Source organism: Ostrinia furnacalis, unplaced genomic scaffold, assembly GCF_004193835.3.
Source record: "Ostrinia furnacalis isolate ACB-3 unplaced genomic scaffold, ASM419383v2 OfSCF7602, whole genome shotgun sequence".
Lineage (NCBI taxonomy): Eukaryota > Metazoa > Arthropoda > Insecta > Lepidoptera > Crambidae > Ostrinia > Ostrinia furnacalis.
Genome location: NW_021137841.1, coordinates 322610 through 336324, shown reverse-complemented (window position 1 = coordinate 336324; position 13715 = coordinate 322610). Strand labels below are relative to the sequence as shown.

Below are 13715 nucleotides of genomic sequence, written 5' to 3'. Positions count from 1 at the left end.
TTAGAATTAATTTATGATTTAACATGTTAATATCAATGATGTTAATAGTAAACATACATATCTGGTACGAGACATGTTTCACGCAGGGGTGACATCTCCTGGCCATCAGGAAGCCCCAATTTCACTCCAGCTAACTTCTTTTTGTGGGGTTACCTTAGGGGTTAAAATACACTCTAAAATCCAACAACCATGCAGCAACTGAAGCTGAACATTCGTCATGAAATCGAATCTATTTCGAGGTAACTCTAATGAAAGCTTTTCAAAATTTTGATGTTAGATTGGAAGAAAAGTCCGTAAAGTTGTAATGCCAAAGTCTAGGTATTTTATAATCGTAGTTATTTAATCGTGAGTGCAATTTAATGCATGCATATGTAGGTAATAACTTCATACAACGGTGATTATAAATACATGGTAATTAGTACATGGACATTAGAAAACGATAGTTTTTCTTCAAAATTTCCAAAATCTGCTGGGTATGCNTCGGCGCAGTGCCGATCACTGACGTTTGTCAACAAAATGGTGCTTGACTCTTGAGACAGGCTAAATTACACCATATTGTTAATGACATTGAGCATACATTTTTTTAAATACCTTCGCGAAGTAAAACTTCTGTACGTAGTACTTATTATTATTCTGTGCTCGTACTGCCTATTTCATGTTCATCAGAAATAATGTTAGAAATCAAGCCTAAAGCAGGATTCCCATTGACCGGCGCGAGTCGGCGCGCAGCGCAGCGTTAAAATGCGGTGAAATGCGCGCGTATCCGCTGGAATACGCTCGGAGCCGACCGGCTTCCGACGCATGCTCGCGCATTCGTCCGGATCAAAATGTCAGTTAAGCAGTTCTAAGCAATTACGACTCTAAGGGCTATATTTCACCGGGACACCATGGCGGCGCAACCAGTCGCCGGCTACCAACAAAATGTATACAGCTCTATAGAGAGTTACTCACCTGGTGTCCGTTTGGTTGCGCAAAGCCAACCTTCGTTCATATACAATAAAGACTTTATTACTTTATTACTTTAAAAAGCTGCATACATTTTGTTGGTAGCGGCGACTGGTTGCGCCGCCATGGTATCCCGGTGAAATATAGTCCTAAGAACTGTTAATAAAATACTATTTTCTTTACGGCCGTGTAAGTGCGCTCGGACGCGCTCCGATGCGCGCCGGTCAATGGGCATCGTACTTAGAGTTGCTAATGTGGCATTCAGTTACACACGTTTTGAACTGCTCGCTACTAGATGGCGTTGTACGTACGCTTTTAACTCGCGATGGTAAAGTTGTCAGGAGCAATGTTTTGAGCAACTCATAATGTGGCTAATCTTGACAGTGATTTCGCCACTTTTTAAAGATCCTTTTTGGGACCAAGTCCTAGTCGTCAGTGGCAAAGACTTTTTTAATGCCTGGTCTGTGAGCACGTAGAATTTTGTCCAATTATCCCAAGCTACCCATCCTTATCGCTCGCGCGTAATTATTATATTGCTGTCGCGACTGTGCGACGGGCGGCCGCAGTGAGTGTGCGAGCGCGACAGCAATTTATAATTACGCGTGAGCGATAAGGATGGGTAGCTTGGGGTCATTGGACGGAATTCTATCTGCTCGGCGACCGGACTTTAGAGACTTTTTTTAGACTACATTGTGATGTGAATAAAGAGCATATTCGCGTGCAGGCGGCAGCGCGAGCACGGTGCCGACGCGAACATTGGCGGAGGCGTGCGGCGTGCTAGACGTGCTGGACGCGCGCGTGCGCCGCGAGCTTCTCACGTGGTTCATCGGCGTGCAGCTGCAGGTATGTCCAGACGCCAAAAAAAGAGTTTTTTTTATCCACAACTAGCGGCCGCCCACGACTTCGTACGCGTGGATCCTGTTTTACCCCCTTTTCCCGAATTTTCTTTGCTATAAACCTCACGGAGCCCGAGACCTTTCCAACGAATGCAAAACCGTGGAAATCGGTTCGTGCGTTCTGGAGTTATAGCGTCAGGGAGGAAAACCCGACTTATTTTTATATAGTAGACGAGGTAGCTCTTGGCCTGTATCTCACCTGATGGTAAGAAGAAGCGGGCTTCAGTTGAAGTTGTTCCGTCATACCCGGACAACCACTGTCTGAAATGGATAGGACTCAAGTAGTGTTGATGGCTTGATGAGGGCTATCGTTTTAGCGCTCACCAGTTGGCGCCACTGTAGAGTAAGGTCCTGTCACTTGCTAGTAGCGAAGACAGTGGCACCAACTGGTGAGCGCTAAAGTGGTTGGAGGACTATCGCATTTGCACTCATCAAGATGGCGCCACTGTAGAGTAAGGTCCTGTCAATCGCCAAGGGTGCCAACTGTTAATTATAAAAACGATAGCCCTCATTGTATCGCAGGTCCTGAACCGTTTCCACCAGAAAACTGAACGATACTATACTTGGTGGGGGTGAGAAGAACGCTTGCACAGCTAGCGTCAGTTCACTTCTTCACTGCAGGAGTGTTACCATGTCTTATTTACCGAAGGTTAACGCAAGTTTCTACACCCTGACCAGACAGGTAGTGGAGACCTGATGTTTTCATATTTGTCCCATAAGGCGATGGTTTGCGCCGTGAAAGAAACAAACATGAGACGGCAGACCGCGACTTTTACCTGTCTTCAGTCTGTCGCGGCGCGAACCTCCGCCTTTAACCGCTTCTTATGACAGCCACGTGTAGAGTACGGGACTATTCCCACCTCTCGTTCCCACCACTGCAACTCCTGTGTAGCCAGGATCTACAGCTTGACCGCCAACAACCCAACCAGTGAAGGTCAAGTTTGTGTCGGGGGAAAGTTAAACTGTCATTGGACCCGCAACGAAATTAATCAGAGGAACATAGGAGGAGTTCGTTTGTACCACGTGTAGAGTATAGTCTGGTCTGTGAGCACGTAGAATTTTGTCCAATGACCCCAAGCTACCCATCCTTATCACTCGCGCGTAATTATGTTGCTATCGGGCTCACACACTCACTGCGGGTGTCAGTCGCACAGTCGCGACAGCAATATAATTACGCGCGAGCGATAAGGATGGGTAGCTTGGGGTCATTGGACAAAATTCTACGTGCTCACAGACCGGGCTTTAGAAGTAATCTCCGTTATCTCTCTCCGCAGGAGTACCAGCACCTATTCTCGGCGGAGCAGGAGTGCGCGTGGCTGACGCACATCGAGCGGCGCTATGCGTGGCTCAAGCGGCACCTGCTGGCCTTCGAGGACTCACTTGGCGCCGTGTTCCCGCCCGCCTGGCGCCTTAGCGAGCGCATCGCGCACCAGTTCTGCAAGGTTATTTTTTATGCATTACAAGGCAGTTCCCGCGACCTTTACCAGATCGTCGGTCCACCTAGTAGGAGGCCTGCCCACGCTACGTCTTCCAGCCCGTGGTCGCCACTCGAGAACTTTTCTGCCCCAACGGCCATCGTCTCTACGAGATATGTGCCCCGCCCACTGCCACTTGATTTTAGCAATTCTGCGAGCTATGTCGGTCACTTTGGTTCTCCTGCGGATCTCCTCATTTCTGATTCGATCACGCAGGGAAACTCCAAGCATGGCCCGCTCCATCGCCCTTAGGGTGACCTTGAGCCTTCTTATGAGCAGTTATTTGACCACAATCGCACCTGATGTTAAGTGGGATGCAGTCTAGGATGGTACATATTTGCCCTGTAAGTGCCTATTCACTCTCGCCTTGAAAAGGCCCGGATTATAGTCTCCGGAAAAGACAGTAGCAGGCAGCGAATTCCAGTCCCTAGCTGTTCGCATTATAAAAGAGTCATCGGAACGCTTAGTGCGAGCTGGTGGAACGTCGACAATATAGGGATGGTACGCTAACCTGCGTCTGGTTCCCCGATGTATGGTGCGCGGGTAGTGTCGGTGGTCGCACTCGAGCTGAGGACTCACTTTGCGCCGTGTTCCCGCCTGCCTAATAGCGAAAGTAACTCTGTCTGTCTGTCTTGCTTTCACGCCTAAACCACTGAACCGATTTTGATTAAATTTGGCATAGAGATAGTTTGAGTCCCGGGAAAGGACATGGGATAGTTTTTATCTCAGTTTTTGAAACAGGGACCCGCGCGATAAAGTTTTTCTGTGACAGACAAAATTCCACGCAGGCGAAGCCGCGGGCGGAAAGCTAGTCTGTTGATATGCCACAAATAGGTATGTATAGCCTGACCAGGAACATAAAAACCCTCGCCATGTTGCGGAAAACTAATGGTACTAATTTCTTTTAATGGCAACAGTAACTGAAAACTTCATTGGCATGTCACCTTGCATGTCAGTCTATTGTTGTCAAAGTGTAAACAAACTTTATTTTAAATGTGTGCAATTGATTTTGTGAATTAAATTGCTAAAATATTTTTATAGTCGTGAAAGAAAAGTGGTTCACGATGTGTTAATGTATTTGTCGAAGAGAAATACTAAGGGTTCGGACAATATTTTCATTGAATAATGTTTCCGACAAAGTTTGTCAAATTGACTGACATGTTTATCGTATAGTACAGTCCACTATGAAAATTAGCTGTAGTCTGTTTCAACTACCCATTTTAAAGTTTTTTGATACTTTCTAAGTTTTGAATTTTATGGAATTGGGAAAGAAGTACCGAGTTTGAAGCGTTCATGAGCAGACATTGCAGTTGAATATTCAAGTTCTGAATTTGATTATTGATGAATAATAAAATAAATCCTACTAGCTCGATTGATGGTTTCATTTAATTTATTTAAACCAGGTAACCTTTAATAATATTTTTCGTTCATTTATGAAAATATCAAATTAGCCCGTAATCCTGAATCCTGATACATAAATTTAGCCTATTAATTTAACACATGTCGATTGTACTCAGTGTTGCACTATCAAATGCAATTGAAGCGCCTCTATGCCAGGGATTTTATGTTCCTGGTCAGGCTATAACAGCTAAATGCGAGGTGAAGCGAGTTATATTTGGGACGCACGTAGGTGGCGTGTAATGTGACAGGAAACGTGCAGTGTGACAGAGAACGTGCAGTGTGACAGAGAACGTGCAGTGTGACATGGAACTTGCAGTGTGACAGGGAACGTGCAGTGTGACAGAGAACTTGTAGTGTGACAAGGTGTGTACAGGGTGACTGCGAACGTGTAATATGTGACAGGACGTGTATAATGTGACAGGGATCGTATATAGCATAATAGTGTGTATAGTTTGACACAGAAAGGATTGTTCTATTATCCACAATAAGAAAGTTCTTAGCTTGCATCTCAAATCTCACCTGATGACCTGATCAAAACCAAAAACATCTTATTTTCTTAAATTAGTACTTGCAAACTGATGGTGATCAAGATAATTATTTTTATTTTATTTCTCCTTAGATCACGAAAACGGAACTGAGCAATATCCTCGCAGCGCGGCGCAATGAGTTAGACGTCAAGCTGCTTCTGTATGCTGTGCAGAAGACGTATAACTTCGAGCTGCTGCTGCATAAGAGGTTTACTGGTGAGCTCATCAAATAGACAAATAATCTGTTAAAATCACGTTACGGGATTTTTGCAACAAAATCTTTTTAAACGGTAAATACCCTCCCGACGTTTCAATTCGGTTGCACGAGTCATGGTCGCGGGCAGACTGAAGAGATGCATCGTCGTCTACTCTGGCGCGATTAATTTTCTTCACCCACCCGCATTTGCACATTTTCGTCAGTGGTACAGTCAGTCCGACAAACTACACTAAAGTACGATCGCCGAGCACGTACCATTTCGTCCAATGACCCCGAGCTACCCATCCTTATCGCTCGCGCGCAATTATATTGCTGTCGCGACTATGCAACGGGCGGCCGCAGTGAGTGTGCGACCAGACTATAAGTGTCCGAGTTTCTCAGAGAAAATCTCGTGAAGTGATAATTTTATGGTAAAAAAATGCAACATAATAGTTTAGAATATTAAATAGTCTGTATTTTATCCTAAAGACGCCTTCAAATTAGAGACGAGAGGAAGTGCTACAGTGGCGTCAATATATTTGTATACATGATTGGAAAAATTAGTGTATTTTCAGGTACCGATTTGGGTGCTGAAAACATAGACCCGAGCGCACTGGACAAGCAGAGTACTTTCGACCCGGATGCAAAAGACGTGAGTATAAAGGACGTCGCATAATTACCAATCTGTTTGTATGAAACTGCATACTGCAACGCACAGTTATCCGCACAGTAACGTGAACGCCTCGCCTCGAAATCCTTTTCCGACTTGATAAGTCTGCTATGAGCTTAAATCACCAATCAAAAGTTTTATTTTACAAAATCTAGGTTTGTTTGGCTTGTAATGAGAATCGCATCATCAGCATATAAAAAGTACGTCAATTGACTATGCCTTTTTATCACCTAATGCTTAAATTTTTTTTTCTGCACTCTGGGTGAGATTGTGATCAAGAGCAATGTACGGTACGCACATTCAAAGAAAGGAATGGTGGATGGAAAGTCACTGGTTGCTATGACAAAGAGTTTATTGCAATAGCTAACACTATTACAAGGTCTAAACTACTTAGGTTAAAATGGTGCGAAATGGTGAAAAGGTATGAGTGGTTACGCGTGGTTAGTCCAGTCATTTAAGCTTAAATTAGGTAAGAATCTCGGAATTAGAGATACCCAGCTGTAAGTCTGTAAATACTTGTATATTGACACCCTAAAAGTTGTCTCAAAACCTACATATGGTAGGGTGTAAGCAACTATTAAATTTTAAGGTCAAAGGTCACAAAAATCGGTTTTTTGCGCTTTTTTTGGAAATATCTCATTTCCTATGGGTTTTTTGCTATTTGTATTTATTATCAATATTGTAGAATACTAAATTCTCATGTAGGTACCTTAGTAAACTCAAAGCTTAGTTACAACAAGGAATTCCCGAAATTCCCACAGGAATTAGCGGGAAAATCCTTTTGTATGAAAAATCTAAACCGCTTAAGTAGACCTGAAGTGATGCAGTGACCGCGCGCTCTCCGCCCTCTATCTCGAAAACGGTTCACCGTATAAAAAAAGTTTTAAACAAAATTTGTAGAGAATTTAGTATTCTACAATATTGATAATAAATACAAATAGCAAAAAACCCACAGGAAATGAGATATTTCTAAAAAAAGCGCAAAAAACCGATTTTTGTGACCGTTGACCTTGAAATTTAATAGTTGCTTACACCCTACCATATGTAGGTTTTGAGACAACTTTTAGGGTGTCAATATACACGTATTTACAGACTTACAGCTGGGTATCTCGAATTCCGAGGTGAACTACTATAATGACTGGACTAGGTTGGTTTGGTGACCGAATAAACACTAAATGTAAAATCAATGAAATATCGAAATAAAGTTTGCTGTAAGTTGATGCCACCGCGCCGCGGTCGGCGCGTATTGCTGACATAAACAACCTAAATAAATTGTACGTTCAAAGATCGTACAAGCAATATGATAAAATATTTTTAACCTCATTATCTTCCAGGCATTCCCAGAGTCCGAAACGCCCTCAGAAGCGGGTGACTTGCCGGAGACGGGCGTGACGTCACCGTGGGTGCGCTCCATCGGCGAATGCTTCGAGCCGTATCTCTCGTTGTACATACACAGTTTGGACGCAAATTTACGATCATTTATGGACCGATTTGTACAGGTAAGTGTGTTACAGGGAGCGTGCAGTGTGACAGGAAACATATTCAGAGTGACAAGGAGCGTTTAGTGTGACAGGGATCGCGCGGTATGGGTGGAAACGTGTTCAGAGTGACAGGGAGCGTGTATAGCGTGACAGAGAATGTCAATACTGTTACTGATAAATATCTTCGTGACATGAAATGTTTGACGTCACCGTGGGTGCGCTCCATCGGGGAATGCTTCGAGCCGTACCTCTCGTTGTTCGTAAGTTTGCATCCAGACTGTGTATATACACATATCATTTATGGACCGATTTGTAGAGGTAACTCTGTTACAGGGCGCGTGTAGTGTGACAGGGAACATTTAAAGAGTGAAAGGGAGCGTGTAAGGTGTGACAAACCAAAGGCAGTGTCCATACTGTGACAGATGATTATAATAGTATGGCACGGAATGCGTGACGATCTTTTATGGACCGCTTCGTGCACGTGAATGTGTTACAGGGAGCGTGCTGTGTCACATAGCGTGACGGATCGTGCTGTGTGACAGGCAACATTTACAGAGTGACAGCGGGTACAGTGTGAAAGTGAAGTGTGACATCGAAAGTGAAGTGTGACAGGGACAGGGATTGCGTCTATGTGTAGCGTGACATCGAGCATGTGTACCGTGACAACGAGAGTGTATACCCTAATATCAAACGTTTGTAGCGAGACATCGAGCGTGTGAACTGTGACAACGAGAGTGTGTAAAGCTTTAAGAACACCAACGCGTGGAGAGATCAAAGGCCAATGACAGGTCGCACGACCTATGACAGTTCACGCGAACTATCATTGGCCTTTGATCACGCCATGATCGTGCCGGTGATGGCGATCCGAGGGCCTAGTGTGAGTTTTTATCAAACGCACTCACCAGTGAGCGCGTCAAAAAATGACATTAAATGTATGACGGATTGTACAGCGCCCCTAGCGGGAAACGTTCAAAAACTTAAAGGACATCATCCATTTTGGTCCAAAATCAAAAGTGCCGGCCAAAAAATAAAAGTGCTGTATTCTGATAGAATACGTCCGCCTTAGCATTTATTACTATGGCACCAAAGCTGTAGCACCACTGTGCATCGTAGTATTTGAGTTCTAAAAATATATGAAACGACTGACTTTGATCTCAAATACTACGACGCACAGTGGTGCTACAGCTTTGGTGTCATAGTAACAAATATAAATAAATATAAATATCCTTAGACAATAGACATTTTACACTGCGCTTCTAGTCCCAAACTAAGCAAAGCTTGTACTATGGGTACTAGACAACGGATATAAACATACTTAAATACTTTTTTTTTGTAAATACATACTTATTATACATAGAAAACACCCAGTCCAATACAAACAAATATGTTCATGCACACAAATGTTTGTACTGTGCGGGAATCGAACCCGGTACCTCCGGAATAGTAGTCCGTTTCGAACCACTACACCAAACGGCCGAAATGCTAAGGCAGACGTATTCTGTCAGAATACAGCACTTTTTTTTGTTGGCCGGCACTTTTGATTTTGGACCAAAATGGATGATGTCCTTTAAGTTTTTGACCGTTTCCCGCTAGGGGCGCTGTACAATCCGTCATACATTTAATGTCATTATTTGACGCGCTCACTGGTGAGCGCGTTTGATAAAAACTCACACTAGGCCCTCAGATCGCCTTGGTGTGGTTGAAGCATAACAACAGTTTATTGTGTTCCCAGGACGCCCGCTCGTCAGAAGTAGGCGCGGGGTGCGGCTCTGGCGCTGTGATCGCGTCGTGCGGCGAGCTGTTCCTGTTCTACAAGAAGTGCCTCGTGCAGTGCGCGCGGCTCACCACCGGGGAGCCCATGCTCGGTACACTACACCGTATTCACAAACATTACTATGAGGTCTCACAGTGCGCACAGGGTGACACACGAACCAATCACAGAGCTCTATTCAACGCTGTGCGTTCGATTTGCTGCTTCACTTAAGCAAGTATCGTTTGTGAATACGGGTGTAACTGTGGTCACAAAAAGACCGACTTATTTGACATTTGTGTGCCGTTCAACGTGACAAGCCGTGGTGACGGCAGAGTAGAATACACTTGTCGCCAACCCCAACTCTTCCAGCGGGTGTCGTAAGTGGCGACCCTACTACACATCACATCAACAGAGAACGGGCAGCAGCGCTCTCTGAAAAACATCAATCTTAAACTGCGATCTTCAACCCGCCTGCCAAGCGTGGGGATTATGGCAAAACAGTGGACTGTAAAGGGCTGTTGATGATGATGATTTGACACTTAACATCTCATGACGTCAAATTTTACAGAAAATTGGACACTTAATCGGTTTTCTGGTAGCTTAAAAGTTGTCAAATATTTTTTTAATAAAGTTTTCTCATTTATTATTCATCATCCCCAGAACTGGCGACGGTGTTCCAAAAGTACCTGCGCGAGTATGCCTCGTCAGTCCTCCAGGCGGCGCTCCCGCGGGCCTCCACTCCCGGCCTGTCCCTAGCTGCCCTGGGACCCAACGTTCCTAGTCTGGTGTCCAACCTGCAGACACTGCTGAAGGATGATTCGGGGAGCAACGGGGGGAATACGAGGTGAGTAGTGACAACAGGGGACACTAGTTAAGTAAGAGGGGACACTGAGTGAGGAGGGGGACACTGAGTGAGGAGGGGGGACACTGAGTGAGTAGGGGGACAACTGGGGGGCACTAGGTGAGTATGGGGACAACTAGGGGACACAGGTATTTATTTATTTATTTAAGGACAACCAACAAAACATACACCATACATTCACAGTATCCTTATAAATAAATTAAGCTAAGGTGTTGCCTTAATTAAAGGTTCCACGACATGCACAGAATGTTGGATAACAATAACGTTGCCAAAGTGACAGAATGCAAAACAGGTAAGTTGTAGAACATTAAGCGAGTACTAGCTCCTCGGTACTCCAGGCGGCGCTCCCGTGTGCCTCCACTCCCGGCCTGTCCCTGGTGTCCAACCTGCAGACACTGCTGAAAGCCGATTCAGGGAGTAACGGAGGAAACACTAGGTGAGAAGATCCGTTAATGAACTAAAAGTTTAGGATTAGCAAGTTGAAGTGGCCACGAACATAATAGCATATAGCACGCAAAACTGACACCACATGGGGAATCAAGCCAGGACACCAAACTGACAGGCAGCGTGCAGTGTGACAGGGAACGTGCAGTGTTACAGGGAGAGTGCTGTGTGACAAGGAACGTGCTATGTAACAGGTAGCGTGCTGTGTGACAGGCAGCGTGCAGTGTGACAGGGAGCGTGCTGTGTGACAGGGAACGTGCTGTGTGACAGGGAACATGCTATGTAACAGACAGCGTGCTGTGTGACAGGCAGCGTGCAGTGTGACAGGCAGCGTGCAGTGTGACATGAGAGCGTACTGTGTGACAGGGAGCGTGCTGTGTGACAGGGAACATGCTATGTAACAGACAGCGTGCTGTGTGACAGGCAGCGTGCAGTGTGACAGGGAGCGTGCTGTGTGACAGGGAACGTGCTGTGTTACAGGAGGCCAATCTGGAAACATTGGGGGAGGCCTATTTTCTGCATATTAGGTGAATAGGGGGACTGTAGGGGAACACTAGCTGAATAGAGGGACAACAGGGGAAATACAAGGCGAGTAAAGGCACAACAGGGGGGACAATAGGTGACGGCACTATTCCCACCTCTCGTTCCCACCACTGCAACTCCTGTGTAGCCAGGATCTACAGCTTGACCGCCACAAAAACCCAACCAGTGAAGGTCAAGTTTGTCCCGGGGGAAAGTTAAACTGTCATTGGACCCGCAACGAAATTAATCAGAAGATAGGTGCACACTAGGTGAGTAGGATAGGAGGACAATGGGGGGAACGCTAAGTGAGTAGGAAAACAACGGGGGGAACCCTAACCCTAGATTTAATGCCTCTAGCCTCGTATCCAACCTTGAGAACCTTGTAACAATAGAAGAATTTACAATTCGTCACTTCTTAGTATGTCTATTTCTTATGTTTATTGTATATTGTATTTTTTTTTTTTTTTTTTTTATGCAGTATAGGTTAGTGTCCGTAACCCACTCGGCATGGGGCACACTGAAAACCAGCGTCGTGGCCTCCCTCACCGGGGGCCACGGCATATGCTGAGTGGGGTCCCATTGCGATGGACATCGCTGTGCGACAGGGTGGCACTGCTCAGTTTACTCTCACTTTCATTGTATGTTTTATGTCACCTATGTCTTATTTGCTTTTTTTTCTATTAATTACATCTTTTGTCTTCTGTGATGTCCATGGCAATAAATGTTTCTTTCTATTTCCCACCAATGAAATCTAAGAAAACATTTCTTTCCCCAGGTACACAAAACAAGAGTTAGCGAAAATCACAAGTGTCATCACAACATCGGAATACTGTCTCGAAACCACCATCCATCTGGAACAGAAGCTAAAAGAAAAAGTCGCTCCAGGTCTCGCAGACAAGATAGACCTCACGCCAGAACAAGACCTATTCCATAAAATGATCAACAACTGCATCCAGATGCTCGTCCAAGACCTGGAATTAGCCTGCGAGCCAGCCCTACAGGCCATGACGAAGATATCCTGGCTAAACTTCGACAACGTCGGCGACCAGAGTTCCTACGTCACCCAAATCATCATGCACCTCAAAAACACCGTCCCGAACCTCCGAGACAACTTAGCATCCTCCCGAAAGTACTTCACGCAATTCTGCATCCGTTTCGCCAACTCTTTCATCCCAAAGTTTATACAAAACATTTACAAATGCAAGCCTATTTCCACAGTTGGTTCTGAACAGTTGTTGTTAGATACGCATATGTTGAAAACGGCGTTGCTAGAGCTGCCATCTATTGGGTCAGAAGTGAAGCGGCCTGCGCCTGCGATGTATACCAAAGTTGTGATCAAACTGATGACGAAAGCTGAAATGATTCTGAAGCTAGTCATGGCGCCTTTAGACGGGAATCGAGAAGGGTTCGTGGCTCAATTTGTGCAATTATTGCCGGAATCTACCATCGCAGAGTTCCATAAAGTTCTAGATATGAAAGGCGCGAAGTTGTCCAAAACACAGCAGGCGGCCTGGGACGCCCTGTATAAAGAAACGGCGAGAGTTCAGAGTGACGCTGCCAAGTAACTTGGCTAAAATTAAACTTGGATTCGATAACTTTGCGATGACATTCGACTTGACTAACGGACTCATTGAAAGTGAATTATTTACTACTTTTTTTATGTCACGGGCTAATTGAGTCTGTTAAGAGGCTTCAAAGTTGTGTACTGTCCATTGTATTTTTTTCTTCGCTGTTTGAGTATTTTTAGTCTTAATTCCTGGCAACACAGTAGTTGGGTGTGGTCTTCTTTGGACACTCCCAGTCCCATGTAACTTTTAACATAGCTAATATTATTGATAATTTAGTAAATCTACAGGCACACCTCTGTAAATTACACAAATTGACAGTCGTGAGCGTGTGTATGATATGATATGGAAGCTTATCGGGTGCTATATTTCTTCCTCCTATTTATTAAAATTAGTAATGACTTTCCTTGAAATTATGTCGCTGTACTTAAAAATTTACATTCCGAAAAATTTTATTGTCTCATTATCTTATAAGTATGTGTTGTATTATTTAGCTAGCTAGTGCAATAAATCACTTATTTATACTTTTGTGAATAAATGCTGCAATTCAAAAATTGTTGACCCCGTTTTTATTGACCCTGTGACCTGCCTAAGAGAAGCAGTGATGAGTGCACTACCCTTTACCCATAATGCACTATTAAATACCAACATTTTAAACAAGAAGTAACGAGTTAAAGAAGCATCAAGCTGGCTTCTGGAATAGTGAGTGAGTAGGGCTAAAATACGTGTTATAATCTTTTCGATAAACGAAAATTATCTGTTAACAGCGTTCCCTTGAAGTTCAAAGATCACCGTTTATTGTGCTTAAGTCTTAGAATTTCTAAAAAATAGGTATTTTCATTCACAAAAACGCGAATCCCAACAATAATGGCCGCCAAAAAAAACACTTCCTCCACCTGATAAGGCTGAATGTTATGTATACTTTCGCCTTTCCTGTTTGAAAAACTTCGGCTGTAAACAAAACAAACATGGCGACGA

General features: G+C 44.3%; 1 protein-coding gene across 1 annotated transcript; it reads left to right on the top strand.

Annotated features, from left to right (window-relative positions):
• Positions 1 to 1652: 1652 nt before the first annotated feature.
• Positions 1653 to 13285, top strand: Vps53 (vacuolar protein sorting 53; the record flags this gene model as incomplete). The annotated part of the gene is made up of 8 exons (XM_028322137.1): positions 1653 to 1788; positions 3116 to 3283; positions 5337 to 5460; positions 6016 to 6092; positions 7445 to 7609; positions 9324 to 9456; positions 10005 to 10188; positions 11948 to 13285. Coding segments are annotated over 8 exons (1777 nt in total), but the record flags the coding sequence as incomplete, so codon positions are not given.
• Positions 13286 to 13715: the final 430 nt, after the last annotated feature.